This window comes from Neolamprologus brichardi, chromosome 23, assembly GCF_056152115.1.
Source record: "Neolamprologus brichardi isolate AB-2024 chromosome 23, ASM5615211v1, whole genome shotgun sequence".
NCBI classification, from domain to species: domain Eukaryota; kingdom Metazoa; phylum Chordata; class Actinopteri; order Cichliformes; family Cichlidae; genus Neolamprologus; species Neolamprologus brichardi.
The window spans coordinates 37,829,406-37,844,357 of record NC_142125.1 but is presented as its reverse complement, the minus strand read 5'-3'; the positions used below and the strand labels follow the sequence as shown (position 1 = coordinate 37,844,357).

Here is a 14,952-nt window from a genome sequence, read left to right as displayed (position 1 = left end):
ATGCAGTAAATGCTGTAGCTGTCGTATTTCTTTATCATCAGAAGCAGATGGTATGCTTAATCAATTCTGCATTTTATGTAGATTAAGTAGTGTCCAATTAGAAGAAACAGCAGGCATTATTCCCTGACTTTGCTTCCTCAGACTTTTGTTTGTCGGGTTTTCACCATTTTCTTTAGAAAACGTACATTTTTCAGATTTTGTTCTATCTTTCACAGATCTTCAATCCTCCTACCGCCTTTACGGTTTTCTAAAAGCTAACAAAACGCTGTTTTCAAAGCAGCGTAGCGCCACTAATACCTCTCTCCCGAATGCAAAATGCATGCCGAAGCATCTGTCTGAATCCGTGTCTCAAAGTGTCCGAGCAGTTTTTGCTCAGACGGATTACCGGACTCAGATTACACGCCGCAGACAGGCACACATCATATACGTATGCGCTCACACGCACACATCTCCAGACAGGGAGATCAGCCAGAGGTTATTTAAAGAAAGGGAGGGGGTCCTCTCAATTGTGTGTGTGTGTGTGTGTGTGTGTGTTTTTCCGGGGGTTCTAATAAATTGCACAGATGTTGACTTTTGAGTCAAATCCACATTTTGTTTAATAATCTCTACATCAAATACCCCCCACTGGCCCCACCCAAACCAATCACTGGCACACACAGAAGGAGGAGGGGGGGTAGCGAATCCCAGTCTGTGCGGGTAGTGTGGATTAACCCCTCTTTACACACACCCACTCTCTATTTTTTTGTTTGAAATCCACAGTGACCTTAAACCAGATGTGAGGGACAAGGTTTAAATGCCCTGGAAACCGGCTGTCTGTGGGTCACGGCATGGCAACAACCTGCCATTGTGTGTATATAAGTAACAACGAGCAGGCAATCAAACGCAGATTTAACGAGGCTCCATCGAAACACTAAATGGGAGCGATTTCGGAGAGTAATGCTGCGAATCTCTCAAGGCGCAAATTTGCTCAGTCCACACCTGGCGGGTCTCCAGAGGGTTTCACAACCCCCAGGTGTGTGTTTATACGTGTGTGTGTGTGTGAGTTAGGCTGAGAAAGATGATAAATAGCAGTCCCAGATAAGGGCACACAGAGGACTCCATTGTTCTTGTTTGTCAGGTTCCCCTCCTCTCTCTATCTCTTCCTCCCTCCCGTTCCCTTTCTCTCCAACTCATGACTGAGGTCATGACTCGGGTTCATAAACAGTCTTAGAAGGGGAAAGACTCCTTCAGGAATTTAGCGTCCGCTGATATGGCTCTCGAGCGAACACAACAACATCTCGGAGGTGTAAATGCGGCGTTCAGCGTGGATGCTCGGCTTCACTTTAAAGCGAGCTTGCCCGTTGGACCATTTCAGGCCTCGTTTTTACTTATAAACACGTTTAATGCTCTACCTTGTGGTTCTTGCCATGGCGGTACACCATCCAGTCCTCTCCGTTGGTGCTGACCTCCAGCTTGAAGGTTGTGACGTAGTAGGACTTCTGCGTTTCCTTGGATATGGCACCCTGTGTGGCAATACCGGTCAAAACCTTGAGGAAATGAAGATCCACCTGGAAAAAGGGGGGAAAATGTATAAAAATTGTTTTCATGAACTGAATAACCTCTTAAGCCCCAACGCCCCCTGATACGGGGGCAAAAAGCAGGAGATCAGGTAGGCTTGGGGCTTAAGAGGTTAAAATGATTAGAGAATAGCGGCAGAGAAAGCTCCGTAGACTGCAGGACTGATGCGCTCCGGGCTGATGCAACTAGCCGAGCAGCTGCAAGTCTATCGCTCACACAGCAGCAGCAGCAGATTGTGGCCTTCTACTGAAGAAGCCTAGGTGGTATCCATGAGTGTGTGTGTCTGTACATTGTGATGTGTGTAAGGGGAGGAATGGTTGGAGGCAAAGATCAATGGCACAGTGTTCGGATGCATTCCTGAAGAGCACCTTCATCAATCACGGCCTTCTTGCCGCTCTCCTCCGCGCTCTGCCTATGCACGCGTTCGAGACAGGGAAGATTGAGAGTGTGGAAGCACTTCCTTATCATCGGTTCACAGTTCCTCCATTCCCTTTATGTGTGAGCACCTCTGTGTGTCCCCCACCGTACGTGAGAGCCTTCTTCGCCGAGCCTTCTTCCGCAAGTATCAACGAGACAAATTTACTGTCACCAGCGAGTTAACGCGTCGCTGATTCAGATATCAGTGTCGACCCGCTGTAGACTTTGTGCCTTAAATCGAATATTCGCCTTCAGATTTCTACCAGAGCAAACCAACTGCATTTAAAAGTTTCTTAAACACCCGGGCCCTCGAGACAGCTCAAATGCACGGTTATTTATATTTGGTGGCACGGCTCTGTTCTGGAACCTCTCTGCCCCTTCCATGTACATTCATGAAAAGCCTAAGGCAAAGAAAGAAGCAGCACGACTTCTTCCTGGGGTACGAAACAACTGCAGGTGGGCTAAAGCGACTTAAATAGTTGACATTTGCCGACTGAATGCATGAAAGGGTACCAGCTGATCCGTCAGCTGCTGCGAGCTGCCGCTGACATCGACTGATCTCGACAGTGTAGGCCTAGTTGAACCAACTCCAAGGAAAGATGGCGTGTTATACGGGAGAGGGGGGGGGACCTCGCGGAGTGATACCTGTATGTATTCCTTGTTGCTGTCCTCTGCCGGCGTCCAAGCGTTGTCATCGTTGTTGAGGCGAGCTTGGCGCGGCAGCCAGCGATTGTCGTAAAAGGACGTCGAGGCCGTGATTTGGTCGTCGCTGATCTTCCCCGACTCCATGCCCAGCGCCATGCTGCAGTGAAATGCTGACGGGAGAAGAGGGAGCAACGTCAGCTATGTTTGCATTGAATAGAACTGAATATAACGGTTTAGCAGACATGAAAGAGAAGGCATGAGGGGCACAGAGCTCGAGAAAAAACAAGAGGCGTGAAGTTAAACTCAGGCAGACACAAAGAGAAAGGACAATGAGAGAGGCAGAAAGCAGCCCAACAGGTGAGTGAAGCTAAATTGAGGTTGAGTTAATTTATATTCTAAAAGAAAATAGTATGAGCCCGCTTCTGAGAAATCATGCTCTCTTAGGAGAGCGCAAAATAGGCAGAGAGGGGCGAGGGAGCGCTCCGAGATTGAAATAGCATTAAAGCAGGCACGGCTGAAGAGATCGAGAGGGTAAGAGGAGAGGAGGAAAAAGAAAAAAGATGAAGAGAGAAAGACGAGTGTCAGCAGAGATGACAGAGACGAAAGCGGTGAAAGAGAGAAAATCGAGTTGGGAATAAAAGCAGGTAAGCAAACCTACACTCTGTACACACAAATGCACACACGCGTGCGCTATTAAAGCGATGGTGCACTCACAGTCGGAGACTTCTTTTTGTGTCATGTTGTAGCGGGCGGAGAAGCCGTCTTTGGCGACGGCCATGTCGGTGTGGAAGGAGAGGGACAGCAGGCCGGAGGACGATTGGATCTCCGGGGGGATCTTTGTCCCGCAGTACCGGCCAATCAGAGGAGCCACTGCACACACACACACACGAAATTCATGTTTATACAGTCATATTGCAAAGAAATGATTTAAAAAAAAACATTCATGCTGTTATTTTGAAAAACTCAACATTTACTGCTTTTTCTGTATGATGCTACATTCAAGGAAGGAAGAAAAATCAGAAAAAGCACGCACATGTGATAATTCCTATAAGATAAAAAAAGGAAATCCAGCACTGCAAAGACAGGTTTCCAGTGGTCATGCTGCTTCGGTAAGTGTTGTCTAATGACTCACAGCATGCCTCTCCTCCATCTCCCCTTCCTCCAGTCATTCCTCTCTCCCTAACTCCCCTGTCCATCCCTCCATCTGCCATGTGTGTGTCTCAGCCAGAACCCAGCAGGAGAGGGAATGGAATCCCTTGCTTTAATGCAAGCTGCACTGGGATCAGCTGCAGACAAGCACTCACACACGCATAGACACACACATGCGCGCACGCACTCGCAAACATTAAGGATTACAACGGTCTCCAGACACAAAAATTCTTCACCCTTCCGCCTCGTCTCCCGTCCCTCTTTCACGCCCAAGGAAACTCAGGCTCACTGGAACTGGGTTACACTTTAATTTGCTCCTAATTCTCAACTTTGAATGGTATAAATTGTTTTCAGCTATCAAAGCTCCTAAATTCAAGGCTATAATTGGAATTTTAAATCCACTTGGATCCCTTCTTAGCGACTGAAAATGGAATAATTAGAGCAAATCCTTGGTTCCCCCCCCCCACCCTGCTTCATATTTTCAAAAAGAAAAGGAAAAAAAGAGAGAAGAAAAGGAACTCGGCAAAGCGAGAGGTGAGAAATGAACCACTCACCACTACTAATGTGGCTTTCATCAGCTACAGAGCAACTAGCATTACCCTATGGCGGTCACTATCAAAGCCCCTTGATAACATCCTCAAATGTTTTTCTCCCCCAAACCCCTCCCATTCCCACTTTCTGATCTCGGCTCTTTGCATACAAGCAGATACTCATCGTGGCCGTCACTCTCGCTCACCCTGGGGAGGAAGGAAGTGCTAGGTGATAAGGATGGAGGACAGGGAGGAAAGTATGAGGGGGGTTAGGAACGGGTTGTTATTATGGAGAGGGAAGAGAACCATGGGAAGAGATTGCTCCTCAGGGGTGTCCAGTCCCCCCCTCCATGTAATGGGATGGACTGTACGGTAAGAGCTTACATCAAAGAGAGGGATGCCTGCACAGGAAATTGAAGGCTGCTATGCAGATTTAAGTGTAGGAATGTGCATGTGGAAATGTGGCTGTCCACGCACGTTAAAAGGTGAGGACAGGGTGTCTTTCCAGTGTGTCTACGCTCATGCTGAGATATTCCAACATCTGTTCGTGTGTGTCTGTGCGTGTCTGTGCGCTCACCTTGTGGCAGACCGTCCCACACGTCCAGCCAGTCGTACTTGCAGTCACCCTCTCCGACCAGCAGGGGGTCGTTCTCGAGATCAAAGGTCAGGAAGGTGAGCGTGATGTCCATGTGGGGCGGGGCAATGATCATGTAGGAGCATTCCAGATTGTGAGGGTATTTATCCGGGAACCCCGGGGACTCGATCATGCCGGTAGGGCTGGTGAAATTGCGGAAGCAGAATTCCGAGCCTAAGCAGACACACAAGGATAAGAGGATATTTAGAGTCGGGAGTGAAAAACAAAAAAAAAACAAAACATAATGGTCGCGTTACGAGCAGGAGCAATCGATCACGTGGCGGTATCTCATCTGACTTGCAGAAGGTGTTTCAGAAACTCATTCGTCACTGACAGCCCCGCTGGAATTTTACAGTAGCTGCGGTGGTGAAAGGACACGAACGTGCACGACTCGTGGCTGTAGATGGAGAAGGGAAGAAAACCCAACACAGCAAGCAAATGCTCAACTGGGCATTTCTAATGTTGCATCATGCAACGCAAGCAGGCTTAGAGCTCTTTTGTTGTGCACGATCCCCTTAAATTCATACCACCTCTGTGCTCTCAAACAATGACAGTGCACTCCAAAACCCAGCCTTTACTTGAGCCCTTAAAATATTCTACCTTTAAAGCCGGACCCCTGCTTTAGAGCATATATTTAAAATTTTACCCTTTTCTGGGTCTCATTTGCACTCTGTGTGAGCGCGTGTCTTTCTCTTTCTCTCGCACACCTCGCTCATGCATACCACAAAAGTTGTGTAATGGTTCTAAGTGGGCCCTTTGCGGCGGCTCCTCATTAGCTATGCAGATTTATGCACCCTGGGCGGCTCACCTTGAGCGGCAGCAGCTGTGTGGCTCAGATCATCTACCCATCAGCCACTGCTCCGCGGTCCACTGGGGAGCCTGAGTCACGGCCGAGTGTTTATGGACCGGCACATCAATGAGGCGGGAGAGAGCTGACAATCCAGCACACACACACACACACACACACGGCAAATAGACAGGTCTTCACACAAATGTCACACGCGCTGCCTCATTCATAAGCTGTGTTTATTTTCCGAGCCTGAGTTCGCTCACCCTTTAAATAGTTCTATCTTTACAATGCAGGCTCCGTTCAGTTGTACATCTTTATGCATTTCTATTTTCATGCTCACCGGACACACACACACATCCTCATGTGGCAACGCTGCTAAGATACGAGGGACAAATCGCAGCTCTTCCTCTAGGACTAAAGCGCACTTAAACTGGACATTGTGTGTTTTTTTCCTTTTGCTACTTCTCTCCTGCTGAAATGACTCGTTGAAGGTAAATTCATTTAAAGACGCATTTCACTTCAGTTTCCTTTCCCAGACAAATGCGCCTGGCCGGTCACTACCAGCAAGGAAAAACAAGCCTAAGCTAGAAGCATTTTTCCCATCGTTGACTCCACTGGAAAGCTGGGAGGTCAGGTTGAAGAGGCTCACGGGAGAAGGCATCTGGTGGATTTCAAACCTGGGAAAGCGGCGCCGTATCCAGGCAAGCACTGTCTCAGGGAGCTGCCAGGGCTGCGTTTGATAACCAGATTCATATTCGTAGAGGCGGCGTTTAGGAGCACAGACGCGTTAGTGGAACATTCCTTCGGCAGCATTCCTCAGAGGCACCGGTTCTTATTATCAGGCGGCCCTATGAAAAGCTGAGGGGTCGACTGTGCTGCTCTGACCCCCCCTCCCCGTGTCTACACTTGGTAATGGCAGCGAGCTGACCCTAATCAGCATAGAGACAGAGGGAGGAAAACCCAGGAGACGTATACCATATCTCTTTTTGTATTCCCCATCTTGTGAGACATTCTTTATATCCCGTTTTTCTCTCATTTCCTGCCAAAGTGCTTACATATATAGCTGAGTGCAATGATGCATACATCTTCCTACTGATTTACCTGGCACCAATACATTCATGTCACAGTTGACAGTTGAGATGTTGACAAAAAAAATGTATGAATCTTCCCCCCCACGCGTTAAAAGCAGGCATTCAATCCCTTATGTCGACTCCCACACACCGCTACATCAAAACACCCGTGGATCAGTTGCCTGGCTGCCTGTACGCACACACAAACACACACACGGAAGTAGGGATGCTGAAATGTGAGGGTAATTTACAGCCAATATCTCCCCATCCCTTCAACCGACTGACCTCAGCTCTGTGTGTTAAGCGTACAGTTATCACGTAGGAGTAAGCAGCATCAATCTCCATGTGTCTGTAACGCGATAACGACAGCAAATGAACTGCGCAGTACGCCTGAGTCACATCTCCTGCGAACGCTCCTCTTTGCGTGTACGTTTTCGCTCGCACGCCCCGTTTCTCGCTTGCCTGTTTTCCCTCAGTGTGTGCGTGCTTGAAGGTGTGCGTCTGCATGTGTGAGACCCAGTAACACACTGGCCTTGTTTCTCACTGGGTCACAGTGCAAAGCAAGTCTGCGGAGTCCTGCTGGTGAAATCTTCAATCTGAGCGCAGCTCGACTCCACCGCCCATCCAAACACGCCGCGTCTGTCACTCGAGGAGCCGTCGCCCTCGCGCGACGTCACGTGCCGACGCTCTGCCGAGTGTGCGCATATGCACCTTCTCTTTGCGTCACTGCTCATTAGCTCACAGTGTATGAACACGCCAAAAACAAGTCCCCCTCTTCTCCCCTCCCTCTGTCACCCCCTCGGCCCTCGTGTCTTAAAAACACACACATGCCTGCGCGCACACACGTGCCTGTTTGGTGCTTGCATCGCACCGTGAGCTGCCATTTGGCGAGAGCTGTCTTCTGGCAAGGAGCGGGAGGTCATAGTGTGAGTGAATGAGAGTGTGTGTCAGTGTGATTGGAGGTGGGGGTAAGAGGGCGAGTTGCTGGGTAGAAACCACTCGATTCTTGCACATGAGTGCCTGATGTAGTAGCGGCAGCTCCACACGTTTCAGGGCAACCCCTTTCCTCTCCTCCTCCACCCAGCGACGCGCCGGGCCTGTGTTCATTCAATCTTTCAACCCTCTGTCTCGCCTGGCGTCGACATACAACTCTAGCTGAGGGCTCACCTCTGCGTCTGCCGCACATCAAAACCTGCCTCGCCTTCCTCTCTCTCACCTGCCTGTCTCCGCCTGACATACGGCTCACTCCTCGTACACAGTCGCGAGCAGATCTCTCGTGTAACCTCCCCACGCTTGAGTTCGGCTCACGGTTTCCATTGAAGAAAATCTCTCCCGAGGCACCCGGGGAAGGGCTGTGTACATGCATGCCTGCGTAGATGTGTAGCGGAAGGGGCACGCTACACAAGGGTGTGGGGGGAAGGGTTGAAAACCCACAACAACAAAAACAACAACAACAACAACACTGTGAACAACTGGAAGACCCAAGAAAAGGAGAGACAGCATTCTTGGCATGCTGTGGTTTGACACTTTTATATATCCGGAGAGACAATTCGAGAGGAATGTTTCTTCCTAGACTGATGCCTCTGTTATGTTGTTGTTGTTAAATGAATTACCATTATCAATTGTTTTTCATCTTCAGCACACACACACATACAAAAAAAATGCAGATGCCAAAAAAGAGCCCTCCTGCTGTTTGTGATCAAAGCCGTTCACGCGGTTGCTGATAATGTCTCGTTATTTCATTCCGGGTACGCGTTTTTCCTCATCGCTGATCAGTCTTAAGCGCTCTTGTTTTTTTGTGCTCGATTTATTTATTCATGACTTTAATTCACCTTTTGCCGGTTAATTACGTGAGCGTGATTTCGGCAGTGGGATGGGGCTCATGGGTTTTTCAGGAATAAACAAGTTGCAATCAGCCGTAACAGCCATCACTGACGCGTCCAATCAGCATGATAGCATCAGAGAGACACGCAAGGCCAGTGTGTTATGTGTGGTACTTGGGCGGGGGTCCCTGCCGTAGGCTGCGCCCTCTTCCACCACCACCCGAACCCCCAGATGCCACAGAAGAGGTCAGCAGCGGTCACGGAGGAGACCCAATGCCCCAAGTGTTAAGATGCTCCCATCTTAACACTGGATTGGCTGCCACTGTTTTTCTGCCTCCACTGAGCTACTGGTGGGCTTTGGGGAAGGGTGAAATGGGGGCTTCCATCATAAGTCTTCCCCTTGTAGCCGTGGTAACAGCATCAGCAGCACGTGACTTTGTGTGGGGTGGTAGTCAGGGCTGTATAAAGGGTTAAGCACGCATGAGTAGGACCAAAGTAGGCCACAACAATAAGGGGGAAGGGAGGGGAGCTGTGCACTTTCACTGTACAGTAGGATTAAGGCGTTTGTGCACTGTATGTGTGCGTGCGTGCGTGTGTGCATGAGTGTAGTGGACTGAGGGATAGATGGAAGACCCTGGCTCTTCTTAGGAGGTGAACCGAAGGGTGAAGGGTTATTTGGGACGGATGTAGAGCCAAAGGTCGACTTGTGATCCTCAACGCTGCAAGTGATTAGCTCTAACTGTGCTGTACCACGCCACTTACACACACATAAACCACACAAACACACACGGTGGCACAAATAGATTGCTTGTCCAATTCAAAAAAACCCTGGAGTAGCTACAGTCACTGCTTATGTAATAAGGTTGAATGAACAAAACAAAAACAAGCCACAGTATCATTAGTCCAATGCAGAGAAAGCAGGGCAGGATATCTCAAACACACACAGAGTCAAAACCAGACCTGCATTGTCTGACTTCCAGACACAGTGTGGTGGGGTCAGCCTCAGCTGTCTGTTTAAGATGGCGAGGAAGCTGAAGACACGCACACAAACACACACGTCTCCCAGCTGTTTGCACAGATTTCTATCTGTCAGGACGCACCCTTTAAAAACACACACAGACCCATAAACACAACCTCCCAACCTCGACACTGCACACGCAAACTGAGTTTTGCGCAGCTGCATTAAAACAGACTGGACTAAAATTCATTTCTCCATCACCTCCCAAAAATAAAAGCGCGCAAAAACGCACAACGCCTAAATCCGTTAAGAAGGGTAAAAATAACGCTTGCACAATTGCCACTTCTCCTCTAGTAAGTAAACACATCTCAGCCTCGGATCTCTGTGTACCCGTCAGAAGTTGTAAGCTGTTTAGAGGGCCCGGGCCTGCCACGGTAAGACAAACAGCCATGATGAGAGAGCGTGCAGGCGCTGGGAACGCCGTAATTAACACATGGCCTCAATCACGCATCCTGAATTCATTTCCACTCTCTGACTCACTCCTTCTTTGTCAGTTTGTCTCCCTTAACCCCAATCATTTTCCCTCTCAGTTTGTGCCTCTCTCTCTACCTCTCTGTCTCACACACACAAACATAAGGGTCTCTCTTCCCGCCTCCACATACAAACATACATAGAGACAGACAGAATCTCGCACAACAAGCTGAGTGGAACCACCCACACATGCAGCCAGCAGACACCTACATGTGCTAGCACAGTGACACCAGCTCTTACACCCCTGTATTTATACCAGGATCTTGTTAAATGCACAGCAACCGCATCCCCCCCTCCGCCACAATCCACCAGCCTTCGATCCATCTATGCGTGAGACAGATGCAGTCAGTTATACCGCCAGGGTCTGAGCTCGGTGTCCTCGGTAACATCAAATTTGGGTCACACTCATTTGACACAAAGCCAGGGACATTTCTTCAAAGGTAGGAGGTGAATTAACGAATTCTTTCTGTTTTGTTTTAAATCGAAAAGCATTTCCAGACCCAAATCCGGAGTTACCTTTAACTGCTGCAGAGACAATACGCTGGCAACTCACTTGTACATAAATCTTGTTCCCCCCGAGGCCACCTGACCAATTCACCTCGCCTCCTCCCACTATAACTCACACACACAAACACACAAGCGCCACTAAAACAATACTTCAGCCTTGCCCGCAAAGCGCACTTCACCTCGTGCACTTTGACGACTTTTGAGAAAATTCCATTTCGCCACACGCTCGTCCCCATCAATCTCCTCGCCTCTGCCTCCGCTCATAAACCTTTGACCTTAAGTCAAACTCCCAAGTAGCCTCGGAGCTCTTTCCATTTTCCATCATCCCACAATAACCCTTCCCACACCCGAGTCTTCCTAACGGCCCCGGAGGAAGTGTATTCTTGCTTCATATAAGAACGCATTCCTCACGTGCTTTGAGGCAACTTAAAAGTTGTTGTTTTTTCCTCGCTCTGTAAGTTTTGCCTGCATGCCCGGTCCCCTCTGCTGAAGTAAATTACTGGGAAAGTGATGGGATGAGTGATTGCGGGTTTTGGGCCGCTAACATGAAGGCGAAGGAGGCGCATGATGGCAAAAAACCATTAACTTGAGTGTTTTTGAGAAGGGGAGCCTTACGTTTGTTGAAATATGTCCCACACATAAACTGTAATAAAATGATGCACACTGTTTTGTTTTTTGTTTTTTTGTTGTTTGTTTTGTTTTTCATGTAATATAAAATATTGCTTGAATTGCCCAAAAAAGTCTGCAGAAAAACAAGAAAATTAAGAAAAAACACGATGAACTGTGTGGCGTTATTGACTTAATGTGGCACTAAACAGACCCAGCTTTAAGAACACAACCCGTTAATGCTTCCTTACCTGTTTTGAATATCTCGTAGCGCAAGGAGAAGCCGGCTCCCTGATGGGCGTAGTCGGAGACAAATCTGATTTGGAGGGATGGCCCAGATGAGATAATTGGCCCTGGGGCGATGTTGCTGCAGTGCCGCCCCAAAACATCGGCCGTCTCTGAAGTTCCATCGCGGATCTCTATGAAGTCGTATCTGAAAAGAATAAGAGAAATGAATTAGATTGTTCTCTTAAAAGCATTCCTTAAAAAAATCCTAGGATGCAGCATACTCAGAGTTTAATGCATCAGGAAGGGATTAAGAAAGGTAAAGAGATAAAAGGAGAAATGTAGAGGGGAGATAAATGTAGATAGTTATGGGGTTATGCAATCGGCCCAGCTAATAAAAACCAGACAGGTGTGGATCTATTTACCGTCAGAGTTCAGCCTCAGGACAGAATACACAGAGCGAAATAGCACAACACAACTTCAAGACACAAATAAACATCTCTGCCACACCTCATATGTGCTGCTTCCCCTCAGCTGTATTCAATAAATTTAGCTCTTATGACCCAGTTCTGCTTGAGACAACAAGCTCAGATCCCTCTGACATCAGCTCGAGGTTAGCTCTCGCCATTTTACCAAATCTTGGATAACAGGAAAGAAAATGAAGAGAGGGCTGCGTTTGAGTAGGACGTAATTGAACAAGTGGCTGCAATCTGCGGGTGAAGACTGGGGCAAATCGATGGATTTGTTAATAAGAGGCGCAAAAATAGGCAGGAGCTCATGAAATAGTAAAAAGGTGAAGGCTGGGGGGGATGATGACATTAAGGTGAAGGAGCGGAGAGTAAAATCGGTCCAAAGAAATGCACAGGCACCTTGCTTATTAGCTTACACATGCTTGAGCTCTTGGCTCATTTTGACCTTTGACTAGCTAACTGACCCTGAATGATAAAAGCAAATTCTCAACTGGCAGGCTACTACGCATGTGTGTGTGAGAGTGTGTGTGTGTGTGTGTGTGTGGGAGGCAGCCCAACCAGCTGATCCAAAATTAACCCCGAGTGTCACTCCTGTGCCATTATTAGACATAAGCGGCGACACAGAGTCACAGAGTTCAGTCAGGATCATTCAAGTCAAAAGAAGATTGTTATTTCCATCCGTCTGTCCTGGGAGCAACAAGACCCACCGCGATGATCATGTGGGGTACAGGATGAAAGAAGAAGCCGGCTTGGAGGTGGGTTGCAAAGTGGCTTGCAGATGCACCACAGCTGCAGGGTGATATTTAGTATCTGTTTCCCTTTAAGGAACATACTACGTGGATGGATTTTACAGCATCAAAGTTTTCCAAATTTCCACTTTTGCACTTGTTTTCCACACGGACACAAAGTTTAATGCAGATATGTAGTCTGTAAGAGATAACACATATAAAATATGGGTCTAAAGATTTTTCATTGATATTCATGTAGGCAAAAAAAGTCTCTATGAATGGTAGACTAATTTGGTCTCCTTAGCTCCCTTAAAGGCTAGCGAATACTACGCAGTGTATGAAAACACAGCCCTGCCGTGGATAGCCATCATTAAATTATATCATAGCTCTGCTGATATGATAAAGATGGAGCTAGTTCATGTTTTAGAGCTGAAAGTGAATCACCAGGTTTCAGGATAGTAATTTTGGGTTGTGTGAATACTGGGAGGTGTAGAAATCTCCATGATTTTTGCTTGTTTCTAACTCAGTGCTGGATTACTGTTTTAAAGCAAGTTTCAATAATTTTCATCCAAATAGTGTCTGAGAGGAATCTGCACTTTTCTATCTCTTATATTCTCTTAAGCATGAGCCTGTTTTGCTGCTGTATGAGTGCAAGATTTGTGTTGTTATTGCATTGCAAGTTGTTGCAACTGTGAATAATTTCCTTGTAATTTTATAATCTATCATGATACTCAATCGTGTTTCTCTCTACAAGTGTCTTTACCACACACACACACTAAACACAAAACACTGGGTTTCCCAATGTAGCTGACTGCATTGCTGCAGGCGTCCTGCAGCTACACCCTTCAAACTCACAGGCATGCGAAACGCGCTTGCTTCAATTAGTTTGTGTAACAAAGCTGTCACAAAACAACAGGGCTGCTGTTGTCTCGCTAATTAGCGTGACGGGTTGTTTGATGTTAAAAAATCATCGCAGATGACTCCGGGTTTTGGAGCCGCATTCAAACTCAGCATCTCGCCAATGTCCCGAACAGGTAAGCGCTTTCCCCCCCGCGACTTCTCTACGATGAAAAGCGTTGAGAAGAGCTGAGACAAACCAATCAGCTCAAGGCTGTTTCTTTGTGGAATCTCAGCACTAAGACTGCTTTTGTGCTGCCTGCTTGGAATAAAACCTGGATTAAGTAGAGTCACTAAGCCTCTTTTTTGGCTATCGCATTCCTGCAGTGTATTGATTCCTATACAGAGCATTCAAGCTAAGACTGCTGATGGAGGGATAATCCCAACCATATTAATCTAGGTCAGAGTGGTACATGCACAGGTGAGGCTCGAAGTGTGAAAATGCTGCAATGAGCCTGCAATATCGCCACATGAAAGCATCTGACCAACAAAAAGAACGTACAGGACGAGGCGAGTTAATTAAACCAAAAAAAAAAAGAGTACAAAGGACATGCACTTTGGGAAATAAAGGAATCTCAGGTTTGATTTGGCCTTGGGAAGATTTTCAGATCATGGTTTCAGAGAATATTTTAAAGCCGAGATGAAGGTAAGAAGGTTTATATATGAGGCAAAGGAGGGTTTAACGAAAACAGTGCCAGAGTTGGATTAGGGGGGAACTGCAAGACACACAGTTTCTGAAGCCTGATCCGTTTACTCTGGTCGCAGCCAGTTGATGGGTTTGTGGACTTGCAGCTTTTTCATTATGTTCATTTCAAGACTAGTTGTTGGCTTCTGCAGAACTTCGCACACAGCTATGTTACCTACGGGAAGGTGTTTAGCTACAACTGTACTGACACACCTGTTAGCTTGGTTGGATCGAGGTGGGATCACATTCATGTCACGAACAAACTGCTCTGGAGTTCATTTAGAACCCCACCAAGACCACCTCCTCCAAAGGGTCTCGGTTTTGGTATGTGTCCACTTCTGCACAGGTGAACCAGAGTCTGATTTAAACCAACCAAACAAACTGGTGTGAAAGCAGCCTTAGGCTAAATAGCATGATAGCCTGATATTGCTACACCTCCTGAACCGGTTTCAACAGTTTCACTCTCTCTGCCTCTCTCTTACCAATTTTTATTATTACTTTTTTAAAAATTCATAAAGCTTAAAGTTTCAAAGCTGCACTGCGACATGTTTCAGTCTTCTTGCACGCTCCTCCAGTCTAAGCTTGTGATGACGACTGGGGCTCAAGCCAATCTGCACAAAAGAAGGCCTGAAGAGCTCTCCTCCTAGTAAGTAAAGAAGCTGTTGTCCAATACTCTTATACGTGTCTTGGTTGTAATCCTGCATTACAGAAGCGATCGTAGAGGCTTTAG

The 14,952-nt window shown here is 47.3% G+C and overlaps 1 protein-coding gene across 2 annotated transcripts in view; it reads right to left on the bottom strand.

Annotated features, from left to right (window-relative positions):
* Positions 1-14,952, bottom strand: part of nrp2a (neuropilin 2a) — a 62,014-nt gene that overhangs the window by 30,480 nt on the left and 16,582 nt on the right. For both annotated transcript variants that reach the window (XM_087836828.1, XM_087836829.1), the window contains exons 3-7: positions 11,469-11,650; positions 4,876-5,106; positions 3,334-3,489; positions 2,620-2,789; positions 1,392-1,547 (exon numbers count right to left, since the gene is read on the bottom strand). In XM_087836828.1, coding sequence (XP_087692954.1) covers positions 1,392-1,547; positions 2,620-2,789; positions 3,334-3,489; positions 4,876-5,106; positions 11,469-11,650 — 895 coding nt within the window. The remainder of the gene's footprint in view (positions 1-1,391; positions 1,548-2,619; positions 2,790-3,333; positions 3,490-4,875; positions 5,107-11,468; positions 11,651-14,952) is intronic.